The sequence below is a fragment of the Thamnophis sirtalis genome, unplaced genomic scaffold (assembly GCF_051295495.1).
Source record: "Thamnophis sirtalis isolate CommonGarterSnake01/CBP01778 unplaced genomic scaffold, rThaSir2_p1.2 scaffold_4, whole genome shotgun sequence".
NCBI classification, from domain to species: domain Eukaryota; kingdom Metazoa; phylum Chordata; class Lepidosauria; order Squamata; family Natricidae; genus Thamnophis; species Thamnophis sirtalis.
The window spans coordinates 51,556,015-51,571,944 of record NW_028261384.1 but is presented as its reverse complement, the minus strand read 5'-3'; the positions used below and the strand labels follow the sequence as shown (position 1 = coordinate 51,571,944).

General features: G+C 45.0%; 1 protein-coding gene across 1 annotated transcript in view; it reads left to right on the top strand.

The window, feature by feature from the left end:
* TRIM71 (tripartite motif containing 71) overlaps positions 1-15,930 on the top strand; it is a 61,729-nt gene extending 45,799 nt beyond the window's left edge. The window contains exons 3-4 of the mRNA XM_014052794.2: positions 3,968-4,102; positions 14,090-15,930. Of these exons, the coding sequence (XP_013908269.2) occupies positions 3,968-4,102; positions 14,090-15,541 (1,587 nt within the window). The 3' untranslated portion in view covers positions 15,542-15,930. The remainder of the gene's footprint in view (positions 1-3,967; positions 4,103-14,089) is intronic.

Below are 15,930 nucleotides of genomic sequence, written 5' to 3'. Positions count from 1 at the left end.
GACCTTCACAAAAGTTCTGTCAGTGGTTGCAGTGCAACTCAGGAACAGGCCCGTAAGGCTTCAATATTACCTGGATGACATTCTCATCCAATCGTCATCCAGGAAACAGGCCTTATGGGACCTCCACATTACAATGATGACCCTCAGGAATCACGGGTTCTCCCTGAACCTGGAAAAGAGTCATCTCATCCCAACTACCAAACTCGTCCATCTGGGGGCGGTGATAGAACAGAGTGTTCCTTTCCCAGGACACGATAGACAGTTTAGTATCCCTGACCCGCAAGGTTCTGGGTTTGAGGCAGGTCTCCATGCTACTCCTATCACAACTGTTGGGGAAGATGATCTCCTGCATCTTGGTCGTTCCCTGGGCACCTCTTCACTCCAGAGAGTTGCAGTGGCTTCTCATGCCCCATCAAAGAGCCAACAGGAGCAACTCATCCATGAAGGTGGGGATTCCCCCAACCATGAAGAGGTCTCTCAAGTAGTGGCAATCAGCAGATCTACTGAAGGGACACCTGTTCAAGGAGCCCACAAGAGTAGTCATCACAACAGATGCCAGCCTTGCCGGTTGGGGGGCGTACATGGCACATCGTGTAATTCAAGGCCAGTGGTCTCCAGCCGAAGCAGTCTGCAACATCAACTTCTTAGACCTGTGAGCGGCCAAACTCACCCTGCGACATTTTCAACGGGACGTTTTTCATCAACACGTCCTCCTGATGACGGACAATGTGGCCACCAAGGTGCATATAAAAAAGGTCCAGGAAGCTCATGACGGAGGTGGAGTCCCTGGGCAGGTGGGCGGAGTGTCACGTCGCATCCATTCACTCCGACCACATCTCAGGAGTGGACTACACGCAGGCGGACTAGTTGAGCAGGACCACCATAGACAATGCAGAGTGGCGTCTGGATCTGGCCCTGTTTGACCAGTTGTCTCACAGATTTGGCACCCCAGTGATCAACCTGTTCGCCACCCGAGAGAACACGCAGCTCCAGCGCTTCTCCTGCTTCCACTTGCCAGGGGCAGAGGGGATGGATGCCCTTCGATGCAGATGGTCTCAGGGTCTTCTGTATGCCTTCCCATTGCTTCCACTTCTACCACAGGTAATCTGCAAGATCATCACAGAAAGGGTGGAAGTCTTGCTCGTAGCTCCCCACTGACCTCGCAGGTCATGATATGCTGACCTCGTCAGCCTATCAGTATCATTCCCATGGCGGATTCCTCAGGACCAAGTCTCTCTCAGCCAGGGGGCCATAGTACACCCAGATCCCCAGTGGCTCCAGCTGGCTGTCTGGCACTTGAGGGGGATCTCCTAAGGAGTGAAGGCGTGTTGGAAGAGGTTGTGTGTACCATCCAGGTGTCCAGACAACCATCGACGACCAGGATATATGATTCCACCTGGTCCACTTTCACCAAGTGGTGTGACAACTACCATCTCGATCCAGTCACTGTGTCTGTTTCCCGCATACTGGACTTTCTACAAGGGGCCTAGACAAAGGTCTTGCTCACAATACCCTTCGTCAGGTCATGGCACTATCCACCGTCTGGTCCGGCAACCCAACCCAGCCCCTCAGCAAGATCTCAAGGGTTTGCTGTTTCCTTAAGGGTGCCTCCAACTTACGTCCTCTGGTGGTCCACCGCTATCCCACCTGGCAGCTATCAGTGATCTTACAGGCTCTTACCTCTCTGCCCTTTGAGCCTCTACATATGACATCTCTTCGTCACTTCACCTTGAAGACTGCCTTTCTTGTTGCAATAACATCTGCAAGACGCATCTCGGAACTGGTGGCTTTATCGGTCCAGGAGGATCTATGTGTTGTCCACCCGGACAGGGTCGTACTGCGTCTGGATCCTGCTTTTATCCCGAAGGTCAACACCTGGTTCCACAGGACACAGGAAGTAATCCTGCCTAACTTCTGCCTGTGCCCCAACCACCCGAGGGAATGTGGTTGGCACAAGGTGGACATCAGATGGCTCTGTGAATATACATCAAACGCTCTGCGGACTTCCGTAGGTCAGAGGCCCTCTTTGTTTTGTTTGCCTGGCTCCATGGGTAAGAAGGTAACATCTTCCACGGTTGGTAGGTAGCAGCTGCATATGAACACCAGTCCAGGGCAGTACCCTGGCACATTACTGCCCACTCCACTAGAAGCGCTGCCACCACCATGGCCTGGGACACCCAGGCTACCATTGAAGACATCTGCAGAGTGACTACTTGGTCCTCACCATCGTCCTTTGTCAGGAACTATAAATTTGACATGTATGCCATGGCCGAGGCATCTTTCGGTAGGTGGTTGTTTCCACAACTGAATCCCGAGACTGTTCTTCTGCCCGCCCTAGTGACATATAACTTGGGTATGTCCCGTCGCTTGGACTCTCCAAGCGGTGCACAGGAGAATGACAATTGGCTTACCTGAAGGGTCCTTTTCTGTGCACCGCGAGAGAGTCCAACCCACCCTGGTTTCTTAGTCCAGGGATTCGTGACCTCCGTGTCAACTTGGACTTTCTTTACCTGATTCATCACGCTTCCAGCCTTCATGGTTCCAAACCATCTCAAAATTCTGGCGCCAAGTAACACCAGGAGGCGTGGCCAAGGAAAAGATTCCTCAGTCCCAGGGCAACCAGACTGATTTAACCCATGGCTTGGACTCTTCCACGGTGCACAGAAAAGGACCCTTCAGGTAAGCCAATGGTCATTTTCAACAGTGATGTTAATACTTGGAAATCTTGAGCTATGTAATGTGTGCTTAAGAATGTGTATCTGTCTCAAAGTCTAAAGCTTGATTCTTTTGGGGATACATTAGGCTAAATGGGAATATTGTTGACCTATAACTTCCTGTTATTTTTAGTTATTAGATGTCTAATTTACAGTGTACGTTCATGGAAATCATTTGACACTGTGGGAGAAAGAATACATATCTTTTGCTTTTCTCTTAATTAATAAATCATGCATTTTCACAGCTGTATTAAGATTGTTTTTTATCAAAATATTAAAAGCATTTTTTTCATGGTGGCTTTCAGTTATTGAGGGCAAAATGGCTGTGGGTATATTCAAAAAGTCCAGAAAACATGTTGATAATTCATAAGATGCTACAATGCTGTAAAGAATGAAATTATTTTGAAATGTTTTCAACGTGTGCTAGTCATGTTTAAATGAGATCATCAATTATATTATCAATTGCGTTAAGAAATTGGGAAGGCTGAATTTTTATTCATGACTCTTCTACTTTAAATCTTACTGCCACTGAAAGTGGGCATAGAAGAAGGAGAACAAATGGAAATTAAGAGCAGAGAACTGCAAGGCATATATTGAAGAAAACACACTCAAATTCCTGAATGGCTGGATTTAATCTACTATAAAGTCTCCTGGTGGGATGCAGGTAGAGTCTGGGCCAAGCTATTATGATGAATACAGATGTTTCCAGTAGTTCATTGACTGAATTGAATGAGGAAGACTGGTGGGGATATGATTTGATAGCAAGTACAAGGCTTCTCTTTTTCACACTTGATGTGGTAACTGTACATATGGTGAATGAATTAAAAGAAGCAAGGTCTACTATTATATGTGAATGAAGATTTCTGTGTAGTAGATTAAATCAGAATTCATGGCAGGAAAAGGTGTATGCATTATTTGAACAAGAGATATAGATCTGCAGAAACAGACCATTTTGAATAAATCACTTTCTGAGAAAAATAATCAGTTTTACCAATTCCTAATTCACGTAAGATTTTAACGCTGTGCTCTGATCCATGCTAATAATGGAAGTGGTCAATTAGCCATTGCCAGCCCACTTTGAAAGACTGATTATATTGGTCAAGGTTTGAATATACTCTAAGTACGCTATATTTCTATTTGGTAGACTTGGTTATTTTGTGCTTCAGTTCTATTTTTTTTAAAACAGCTTAATAAATGCTCTGTCTTCTATTGTACAATTAATTGACTAAAATGTATTTTTTTTGTTGTTATAGCTGAGTATTGAGCAAGCGCAAGCTGTAGCAGAACAAGTTGAGATGAAGGCAAAAATGGTACAATCTGAAGTGAAGGCTGTGACTTCCAGACACAAAAAGGCTTTAGAAGAAAGAGAATGTGAGCTGCTTTGGAAGGTAAAAAGATAATGCATATGTTTATGAACTGCAGTGGCATACTTCTATGTTTTTTTTAAATTATCTATGGAAGGAAAGTTGCTTATAAAAGATGGTAATTTTGTCATATCCTGAATTAATTTTTTGTTTGTCTTCTTAAACAAAAGTTGTTATAATTGAGAATACATTAAAACAAAGTTCTTTTAATTTCATTTTTACAAAAAAGCAATGAATTCCTGCTTGGAACAGAGGTCTAAATAGATCCAGCTGGAGTTTTATGGCTTGTTAGTTATAAAAGCTTAGAGGAAGAGTGAAGTGATTTCATCCCACAGTTTGAGAAATCTCTAAACTTAGCTCTATATGGAAGGTTGTTTTTTTAATGGCACTAATTAAATCTTGAAGTGTCTAATTGCCAATATCCTGTTGAGAGTCTTGCTGGTCATTTGCTAATATTAATTACCATTATTGCTGCTGACTGGTGCTTTATAGCAACCATTGAGCTATGGTGGCACAGTGGTTAGAGTGCAGTACTGCAGTCTACTTCTCCTGCCTGCCAGCTGCCTGCTTTTTTCATAGTTCAAATCTCACCAGGCTCAAGGTTGATTCAGCCTTTCATACTTTCGAGGCAGGTAAAATGACGATTATGACAATTATTGTGGGCAATATGCTGACTCTGTAAACCACTTAGAGAGGGCTGTAAAAACATTGTAAAGCAGTATATAAGTCTAAGTTCTATTGCTATTTGATTGCCTACCTATGCAATGTCTTTTGCTGCAATAAATGCTTGCGTAGGGCTGACTGATTAAAGCTTGCCCCCACCCTCTTCAATTGAGAAGAATTGTTCTCATACTACAGCATTGTTTTCTTGTAGAGTCTATGTTTTTGAGCTAGGATGCTATATTAATTTCTTCAAGTTAGCATATGGGCGTTAGGTCTTTATGGGAAGGCTTTACTCAGATAGATTTTTGGAGATGGGTTTAGAAAATAAACCTGAATGAGATTAGGAAAATTTAGTTAGGAATCAGATATTTTCAGGGGAAGGTGCAACTGATGTTGAAGTCCTAAGGTACAGGGAGTTACTCTAATATAGCTAAAGCAGGCTATTCCAGGAGAGAGTAAGTTAATCAGGTTGTGTTACTTTTTCAAAGCCAAGTCATCAATCTATTTTGCACAGACAAGCACCCAGATAATTTCTCAAAGTCTTTCTTTCTACTATTGATGGCTAATAAAATCATCTTTTTGGAGGATTGTATAGCCTGAAAAGCTAACTTGGAAAAGCTAATAGAGTCTTTATTGGATAAGCTAGGTAATATCATCTAAACCCAGATTTGAAGGGTTGAAGGCAGGGATCAGGTCCTGCCCTCATTGTTAAAAGATTCTGTTCCTCTTCCAGACCACAATGCAACAAACCACAATTTCATCAGGCCAGTGACATGCGGTGAGGTTTATGGCTAGTGAGGCAGCAATTTTTTTAGACTTGTGGATTTCAATTCCCAGAATTCCACAGCCAGGCATGCTCAGTTCAACATTTGTTTTTCTCCTTTGCTAAATAGCTTTCCTTCTTTCTTCTTCTTTTTCTTCTCCCTTCCCCTCCTTCTTCCCTCTCTCCCTCCCTCCCCCTCTCTCAAACACACACACACACACACACACAAAGTTGCACCAGGAAGATGAAGTTTGAATTCCTCCCCCTCCCTCCATACCTTTTCCAGCTATTTCAGAGAGGATTTCAACTCTGCTCTTGCCTGTCATCATGAAAAGAAAAAAAAATGTAAAAGGAAAAATGCAAGAGCTGAGGTCAGGCTGAGCTAGTTGCTGCCAGAGTCACTGTCATCTACGTCAGGAATTTTTCGGCTTTTAACCCTTGCTTAACTCTGCTCGAGTGATCATAAAAAATCAGACTAGATGAGGCATGTTGTTCTCCTGCCACCTCCTGTACAGGGTGCTTTTTTAGAGGCTTTTTTAAACAGTTAAGCACTAAGCAGAGTCATCCATGGTGACTCTGGCAGCAACTAGCTCAGCCTGACCTCAGCTCTTGCCTTTTTCCTTTTACGTTTTTTTTCTTTTCATGATGACAGTGATGAGGCTCTGCCTCCCCTGACTGCACATCCCTGCATCAGGCTACAGAACTATGTGAGTGTATCTGGAATTCAGATAGCATTTATTTGTGTACCAGGCAGCCCACAGTCCAATGTTCTCTGTATCTGAGTAGTTGGAGTTGTCTTCAATCCAACGTTGGAGTCCCTAAGTTGTTGGCATATGGAAACTTCAACATCTGGGCTGTGACCAATCTCTTGGATGGTCTTAGAAGTTTATATCTATCATAGACCTGTCACAATTGACAGGGTGCTTGACTGAGGTGTAGGTATTGCCTATGTCTCCTGAGCATAGTTCTCATTTGATTAGAACTTGTTGGGAAATGTTTAATAAATACGTTGTGCTCTCACCACATCCTTTCTCTACAGCAGTGGTAGTCAACCTTTTTCTACTTACCACCCACTAATGGATCTTTCTTGATGGAAAAATTTCCTTACCGCCCACCAGTTTTTGCGCAAGTGCGGAACATGAGCATATTTCTTTTTTTCAGACATGGGTTCTAAATTTGTTTCACAATTTAACAACTACTTTTACGTTTTGATCTGCACTCCACATAGTGCTTTTTTCCCTCCTCTTTTCCCTTTTATTACAAACACCAAAAACAATGCTGTATTAGGTGCCAATTTTTATTAAGTGTCATCAAAACAAAATTCCTTTTCCTGCCTTCTTCTTTATCTTTCTTATAGTATTTCACTATATCAAGGATACCTTTTTCCCTTTTTTATTTTCTCCTTCTTCTTCCTTTACTTATTTCTTTCTTTTATTTTATAACATAACAAAACTTAATTTATGAGCCAGACTAAACACTGCTTACTTTCCTCCTTTATTTTATCCCCTTTATCCCCAACTGCTCTGCTCCGCTGTCCCTGCTATCAGTTTCCACTCCTCCCCTTCCTCTTCCCATGTGTTTGCTTGTTTGCGTGCACGTGCACGTTGGCTTATTGATGTGTGTGCTCGAGCTTGCCCACTCACTCAAAAGGAGGTTTTAACCTCTGAAGTCCCTACTGCCCACCTGGAATCCCAAAATGCCCACTAGTGGGCGGTAGGGACCAGGTTGACAACCCATGCTCTGCAGAAATACCATCTGCATTAAAAGAGGTAATAGTGAATTCCCTATTAAAAATAATTTTGAACCTATTGAAAAAGTACAGGTACTTGTAAAAGTAATGACTGATAAGTAATTCCAGATGCTTCCATTTGGCACAGATAATGTCAGGTTTGTTTTGATTTAGTGTTAAATTGGGGTGGAGCAGCATGCTTTTGAAAATTATCTAGAAGCTGCAGCAAAATCTAGATATAGTGCCTAGACTTCCTTCAGGTTTCCTTAGGAATATGTGACATAAAACTCAACTTCAATAACTAACCATTGTTTTTGAAGTACCATATTTTTCAGAGTATAAAACTCACTTTTCCCCTCCTAAAAGAGGATGAAAATTTGCCTTATACACCAAATTTAGCCCCACCCACCCATTGACCCCCACCCTTTGACCTCTGCCTCCCACCAATTTGCCTCCTAACGGCAAACAGCCTGTTCAGTTTCAGCTTCAGCACAGCATGATTAGCACAGGCAGCTGATTGTCAGTTTGGATCTGCTTCCCAATCATCAGCTGTCAGGCTGCAGGGATTACCATAGTCTATTGCTGCCTCAGTGCACCCCATTTTTGGCTTCTGCATCCCATTTTCTGCCTCTGCATGCCCCATTTTCAGCTTCCATGCGCCTCATTTTCCGCCCATTCTGATCTCCGCCTTCCAGAATGGGCAGAAAATGGGACGAGTGGAGGCTGAAAACATAATGAGGAAGCTGAAAATTTATTTATTTATTTATTAAATCAATTTATAGGCCACCCAATCCCGGAGGACTCCGGGCGGCTTACATCAAAGAAAGAATAATAATAAAAAAATGACAATAAAAACATGTTAAAAACAACACACATACATTCGTTACGATCGGGGCTGGACCTCAACAATGAGGTCAACAGCCCCAGGCCTGCCGGAATAGCCAGGTTTTCACAGCTTTTCTGAAGGCCATGAGAGTGGGCAAGGTCTGAATTTCTGGGGGTAGCTCATTCCAAAGGGTCGGAGCAGCCACAGAGAAGGCTCTCCTCCGGGGAGCCGCCAGCTGGCATTGTCTGGCTGACGGCATCTGAAGGAGGCCCACCCTGTGGGATCTCACCAGCCGTTGGGAGGAATGTGGCAGTAGGCCGTCTCGGAGGTATGCTGGCCCTACGCCATGTAGAGCTTTAAAGGTAATAACCAACACCTTGAATTGCGTCCAGAAACCAATGGGTAGTCAGTGCAGCTCACGGAGGATCGGTATGACGTGGGTGTACCTAGGTACACCCAATATCGCTTGCGCGGCTGCTTTCTGGACTATGCAGTCTCCGAATACTTTTCCAAGGGTAGCCCCATGTAGAGCACGTTGCAGTAATCCAGCCTTGAAGTGACTAGGGCATGAGTGACCATTTGGAGTGCCTCCTAATCCAAGTAGGGCCGCAATTGATGCACCAGGCGAACATAGTCAAAGGCCCCCCTGGTCACAGCCGACAAATGATGTTCCAGTGTCAGCTGTGAATCCAAGAGGACTCCCAAATTGCGGGCCCTCTCTGAGGGGTGTAAGTTTTCATCCCCCAGGATCAAGGATGGACTGTCTGGACTGTCCTTCGGGAGCAACATCCACAGCCACTCAGTCTTGTCGGGATTGAGTACGAGTTTGTTTACCCCCATCCAGATCCTGACAGCTTCCAGGCATCAGCACATCACATCCGCCGCTACACTGAGCTGGCACGGGGCAGAGAGGTACAATACTGATGATACTTAACCCTGTGCTGTTGAATGATCTCGCCCAGCAGCTTCATGTAGATGTTAAATAGGAGGGGGGACAAGACCGAGCCCTGCAGCACACCACATTTAAGGGGCCTAGGGGTCGACCTATGTCCCCTGACCAACACCGACTGCGACCTGTCAAAGAGGTAAGAGGAGAACCACTGTAAAACGGTGCCTCTCATTCCCACCTCCCCCAGTCGTCGCAGAAGGATACCATGGTCGATGGTATCGAAGGCCACTGAGAGGTCAAGAAGCACCAGAATAGAGGAATGTCCTCTATCCCTGGCCCGCCAGAGATCATCAGTCAGTGCAACCAAAGCGGTTTCTGTGCTGTACCCAGGCCTGAAACCAGACTGAAAGGAGTCTAGATAATCTGCTTCATTCAAGGTCCGTTGGAGTTGAAGCACCACCACCTTCTCAACAACCTTTCCCAAAAAAGGAAGGTTGGAGACAGGACGATAGTTCTTAAGAATAGCTGGGTCCAAAGAAGGCTTCTTAAGAAGAGACCTTACCACCGCTTCCTTTAACGGCTGAGGGAAAGACCCCTCCTGTAAAGATGCGTTTGTAATCCTCTGGAGCCAGCCTCGTGTTACCTCCCTGCTGGTCGAGACCAGCCAGGAGGGGCATGGGACCAGTAAACAGGTGGAGGCACTCATCGCTCCCATGGCCTTGTCCACTTCCTCAGGGGTAACAAACTTGAACTCATCCCAGCAAATCTGACTAAGACTCTCCCTCGGCATCTCAGCTGGTGCTGCCCAAGTAGAGAGTCCAGGTCTGCCCGAATCTTGAGTGATTTTATCAGACAGAAACTGAACAAACTCCTCAGCTCTTCCCTGCAAGGGCTCCCCCGCTTCCTCACCTTTCAGGAGGGAGTGGGTCACCCTAAACAGGACGGCTGGGAGAGATTCTGCGGATGTAATAAGAGTGGGAAAATGTGCACATTTTGCCGCCCTTATCGCCACTATATAAGTCCTAATAAAGGATCTTAGTAGTGTTCGGTTAGATTCAGAGTTACTAGTCCTCCAGTGTCGCTCTAGGCGTCTCTTTTGGCACTTCATCTCCCGGAGTTCCTCGGTAAACTAAGGTGCCCTCCTGGATCCACTGCCGCGGAGAGGCCACAAAGGCGCAATCCGATCTAATGCCTCAGCCGCCGCAGCATTCCAGGCCACGACCAAGGACTCCGTCGGATTGCGGGCAAGGGAGTCGGGTATCCCTCCAAGCTCCTTCTGAAATCCTTTCGGGGTCCATCAGGTGCCTGGGGCGGAACCACTTAATCGGCTCCACCTCCCTGCAATGGGGGAGTAGCATCCCAAAGTTGAGCCTCAGCAGGAAGTGATCTGACCATGACAAGGGTGAGATCTCTATTCTCCTGAATTCAAGATCACGTCTCCACTGCCCTGAGAGAAATACAAGGTTGAGTGTGTGTCCCGCTCTATGAGTTGGACCCTGAACTACTTGGGTTAAGTCCATGGTTGTCATGGAAGCCATGAACTCCTGTGCCCCATCAGAATATTCACCTAGGGATGGCAAGTTAAAGTCCCCCAGCACCATTAGCCTGGGGAACTCCACCGCCAGCCCGGCTACTGCCTCTAGGAGCGCAGGCAGGGCTGTTGTGACACAGCTGGGAGGTAGGTACGTCAGAAACAAGCCCAATTGAACCCCTAAGTCCAACTTCAGGAGGAGAGACTCACACCGCACAATCTCTGGGGCAGGGATCCTGCGAGGAGCTAACGACCTTCGGATAATAACTGCTGCTCCCCCACCCCTTTTTCTGGTGTCGTGGTTGGTGGAGTGCCTGGAACCCATCTGGGCACATTTCTGAGAGGGGGACTCCTCCCTCTTGGCCCAGCCAGGTTTCCGTTATACATCCCAGGTCTGCCTCCCCATCTAATATTAAGTCCCGGACGAGGAGAGCTTTGTTTACTACAGACCTGGCATTTAGCAGCAGCAACCTGAGACCAGGGCCTTGATCTCCCCTGCCACCAGGCCTTTGAGTTGAGCCAGCAGGGCCGGAACAAGGAATCAGTGAGTCCTTCCCCGGTAATGGCCAGCCCTACAGCTCCCATCATATCTGCCCCTCATGGTCGTAACTGGTATGCTCCGACCCTCCCCCGTTCCCGTAGCCCCCCCACCCCCCTCCCATGGCCCCCATTCTTCCCGACAGGCTGCGGACATCATTCATCTCAGGACTGGGGGTGAATCTGGGCCCCCATCCACTTCTGCGTCTGCACTCAGTGGAGGGAGCTCCAGGTCGCACACCCGGTCCTACTATGCACAACAAGCAGGCCCTTTCCTCATACACACCCCACAATAATTATTAAAATACAAGTAATGGTATAAAAAATTAATCAAATTAAAAAGTGGGAACATTCTCTCTCACATTCATACATACACACACTCAGCACACAAGATAAAATGGGGCGCGTGGAGGCGGCAATAGGTTATGGCAATCCCTGCATCCTGAAACAGCTGATGATCAGGAGGCGGATCCAACTGACAATCAGCTGCTTGTGCTAATCAGACTGTTCTGAAACTGAAACGTGTTGTTTGCTGCAAGGAGGCAAATTGCTGGGAGGCAGAGGCAGATATTTTTTTCTTGTGCTAATCAGTCTGTGCTGAAACTGAAACTGGCTATTTGCTGCAAGGAGGCAAATTTCTGGGAAGCAAAGGCAGAGGTAGATTTTTTTCTTGTTTTCCTCCCCAAAAGCTAGGTGCATCTTATACTCCGAAAAATACAGAAAAGTGCTTCTTTCAACATCTTTTTGACCATCTGAAGGAAGGACTTCCATAGTACGTTACCATCTGGAAGCTCCATTCATATAACAAGATCTACTTGCATGCAACCAATGTTCCCTCTAAGCTGCGTGGGTGCGCGGCCACGCACGTGGCAACAAAACACCACGCAACAGTTTCCAACTGCCGCCCAGTGTTTTTTGTGAGGCGCCCTCCATGATAATAGGAGAGGAGAGCCAGCCTGGAGACAGCAATCACAAGACAGAAAGTAGCTGAGAGAAGGGGTACGGGGGTTGGGAGAAGGCATGGGACGGGCTCCCAGCAGCGGCTGCTCGGATTTGCCATTTGAGAGAGAGGGGGGGAAGTAGGGAGGTATGGGGAGAATGTGAGTGTGTGTATCCCTCCTTCCTTCAGCCCAACACTCTCGCTGGCATTCTGGCCAGATGAGAGGGATTGCAGAGGGTCTCCTCGAGTCTAGGACAGTAAGTCATTTGATGGGAAAGTTGCCTCTTGGAAGGAATGACCCGGCTTGGCTCCCGCTTTGTCGCTCCTGCCTCTTCGCTTCTCTGTTCGGTCGTTGGGCGGCAGATCAAAAGCGGGAGCCAAGCCGGGTCATTCCTTCCAAGAGGTAAGTTTCCCATCGAATTACTCACTGCCCTAGACCTTCTGCAGTCCCTCTCATCTGGCCAGGATGCCAGCGAGAGTGTTGGGCTGAAGGAAGGAGGGATACTCCCTCTCCCTCTCTTTCTCTCTCTCTCATTAAGAGAGAGAGAGAGATAGTTGGTGGGCAGGCTTAGCACTTTGTTAAGTTTGTTTCTCTGTGTGTTGTGTATATATACATGTCTCCCTGGATGCAATTGTTCAAGCATTTTTTTTCCTCTTTAAAAGAATTTTTGGATTTCTCCTCCCCAAACCTTTAAGACTGAAAGAGTTAGAGTTGAAATATAAAGTGATTGTCAATTGCCATACTGTTAGATTGATAGGCAATTATCAACTATCTTGATTATATCCTCCTGTATGGTTGAGAAAAAGATCAAACTTCATTCCATGGAAACCCAACAAAGTTCATAGGGAGGGTTTCTTTCTACGATGGGCTTCTTGGGTCAACAGAACATCAGTTATCAAAAATATAGGTAGAAAATTAAGCAGGCAATAGGCAATTACAAAAAGGGAAGCCAACTTTCTGAATTCTGTTTCTTTGCACTTAGTGACTTATAAATAGACTAATGTTCTGAAAACCTGACCTAAATTACTATGTATTTTAAATAGCTGTAAAGCTATGCTGAAAAAGTTATTCTCACGGTATTGTGATAAATTCAATAAAAAGAAAGGAATTCTTGATGAACTTAAGGAGAAATGAGAGTATTGGATAGTAAATGGACAAATAAAATTACCAATCAAAGAGAATATTTGCACCTCAGGGTTGAAATGAGATGTTGTATCTTACTCTTTTCTCTCTCCTCTCTCTGTCTCTCTCATCCTCTTTCTCTTTGTTTCTCTTCTCTTTCTCTTTCTTTTCCATTCTTCTGTCACTTTCTCTTTCCTCTGTCTTTTTCTGTCTCTCTTCCCTCTTTTTTTCTTCCTCTTTCCCACTCTTTTATCATTTCTCTCTACCGCCCAATCTGTCCCCATACTTATCTTTGACTGATCATGTTTGCAATAATTTACCTTCTTTCCTAAATAGGCACAGTTCCCTTACCGGATCCCTCACTCACTCAAACACATACACACACTCATGCACAAAACCATTTTTCTCCATTCCAATTTGGATCCTATAAATCAATTGCTCTGTGAAACATCTGTGAAAAAAATTCAGGTGCTCAGGCATGAAAATGTGCCGCTCAAACACTATACTTTTCCGCACACACTGAAAAAAAATTAGAGGGAACATTGGGTGCAACCAGGCCTCCTCAGTGGCAACACCAATATTATGGAATCCCCTCCCCCCCCCAAGGTCTTAGTGCTTCTTGGCTGCTTGTCTAGTCAGATTTTAAAAACACTTATGTAAGCTAGCTTTCCTTTGTGATTATCTCTTTGAATTTATCAATTTGCTTGATGGCTATTTTAGCAATGTTTTATATGAGCTGTTACATATTATTTTGTATTTATGTCAGCTTTGTTGGCTACTTTATTATATAATATGTTGGAAATCATTATGGTCTGGCTTTCCAAGAATATTTAGGTAGAGATTTAACAGTAAATAAAATAAGTAAACATTACATTGGAAGGAGTATTAAAATTCTTTATTAATTTTAATAGTTTTGTAGGGTGTGCTTTTTCACATTCAAATATTCTGTTCCATTTTCTATAGTATTTGTAGTTGATAATTCCAAATATGTTTTCTTGCTCTTATCTTAGGTGGAAAAAATCCGCCAAGTGAAAGCCAAATCCCTCTACTTGCAAGTTGAAAAATTACGTCAAAATCTTAATAAGCTAGATAACACCATCAGCGCAGTCCAGCAAGTCTTGGAAGAGGGACGGAACATGGATATCCTCTTGGCACGGGATCGGATGCTTGCACAGATGCAGGAAATGAAGAATGTAAGAGGCTTCCTGCAGCCTCAAGAGGATGACAGGGTCATGTTTACTCCTCCTGATCAAGCACTGTATTTGGCCATCAAGTCTATGGGGTTTGTCAGCAGTGGGGCCTTTGCTCCTCTGACCAAAGCCACTGGGGAGGGTCTCAAACGTGCATTGCAAGGCAAAGTAGCTACTTTCTCAGTGATAGGTTATGATCATGATGGTGAGCCTCGCCTTTCTGGGGGAGACATGATTTCAGCTGTTGTAATGGGGCCAGATGGAAATCTCTTTGGTGCTGATATTTGTGACCAGCAGAATGGAACTTACCTTGTAAATTACAGGCCACAGATGGAAGGGGAACATCTGATCTCAGTCATGATGTGCAACCAGCATATAGAAAGCAGCCCATTTAAAGTCATGGTCAAATCAGGACGTAGTTATGTTGGCATTGGATTGCCAGGGCTCTGTTTTGCTAGTGAGGGGGATAGTGATGGAAAACTGTGCCGCCCCTGGGGTGTTAGTGTAGATAAGGAAGGCTATATCATTGTTGCTGATCGTAGCAACAACCGCATTCAGATCTTTAAACCTTGTGGGGCTTTTCACCACAAGTTTGGCACCTTGGGCGCCAGACCTGGCCAGTTTGATAGGCCTGCTGGTGTTGCCTGTGACTCCTCACGGAGGATTGTTGTGGCAGACAAGGACAATCATCGCATCCAGATCTTCACTTTTGATGGCCAGTTCATTCTCAAGTTTGGGGAGAAGGGAACCAAGAATGGGCAGTTCAATTATCCATGGGATGTAGCAGTTAACTCTGAGGGAAAAATCCTGGTGTCCGACACAAGGAATCATCGGGTTCAATTGTTTGGACCTGACGGAGTGTTCCTGAATAAATATGGTTTTGAAGGAGCACTCTGGAAGCACTTTGATTCCCCACGAGGTGTGACATTCAATCACGAGGGCCATCTTGTCGTGACTGATTTCAACAATCATCGACTTCTAGTCATTCGCCCTGACTGTCAGTCAGCCCGTTTCCTTGGGTCTGAAGGCACAAATAATGGCCAGTTTTTGCGCCCACAAGGTGTGGCTGTGGATCAGGAAGGTCGTATTATTGTTGCAGATTCTAGGAACCACCGTGTACAGATTTTTGAGCCAAATGGTAGTTTTTTATGCAAATTTGGCACTCAGGGAAGTGGCTTTGGTCAGATGGACCGTCCTTCAGGTATTACAGTCACCCCAGATGGTATGATAGTTGTGGTGGACTTTGGAAACAATCGAATCCTCATATTCTAATCTGTATATGTGTACTAAGAAGAAACTGTCTCAGGGAAAATCCTTCTAAGAGATCTTGCCCCACATAAACACACAAATATTCCAATGATAGTTCAAACCTACCTCATCTTTAATTTTTTTATAGATGAATGTATTTTCCCTTTATATCTGCAGGGGTTGAACCTGTGATTATATGAACTCTTAATCTACCTCATTATCTTTATGTTCCTTTATACCCACAGTATACACAGTGCAGTATAAAATTAAGTCTCTTTTTCCCTAAATGGGACACTCATGCACAAGCTTATTTATGTGCACATTAGCTGGTTGTGTGATAAATTTTGTAGATTCTGCCAAAGAGGCACACTCATCTTGAAAAAGAAGAAAAAATCAGTAGTTTTAGATTTTTA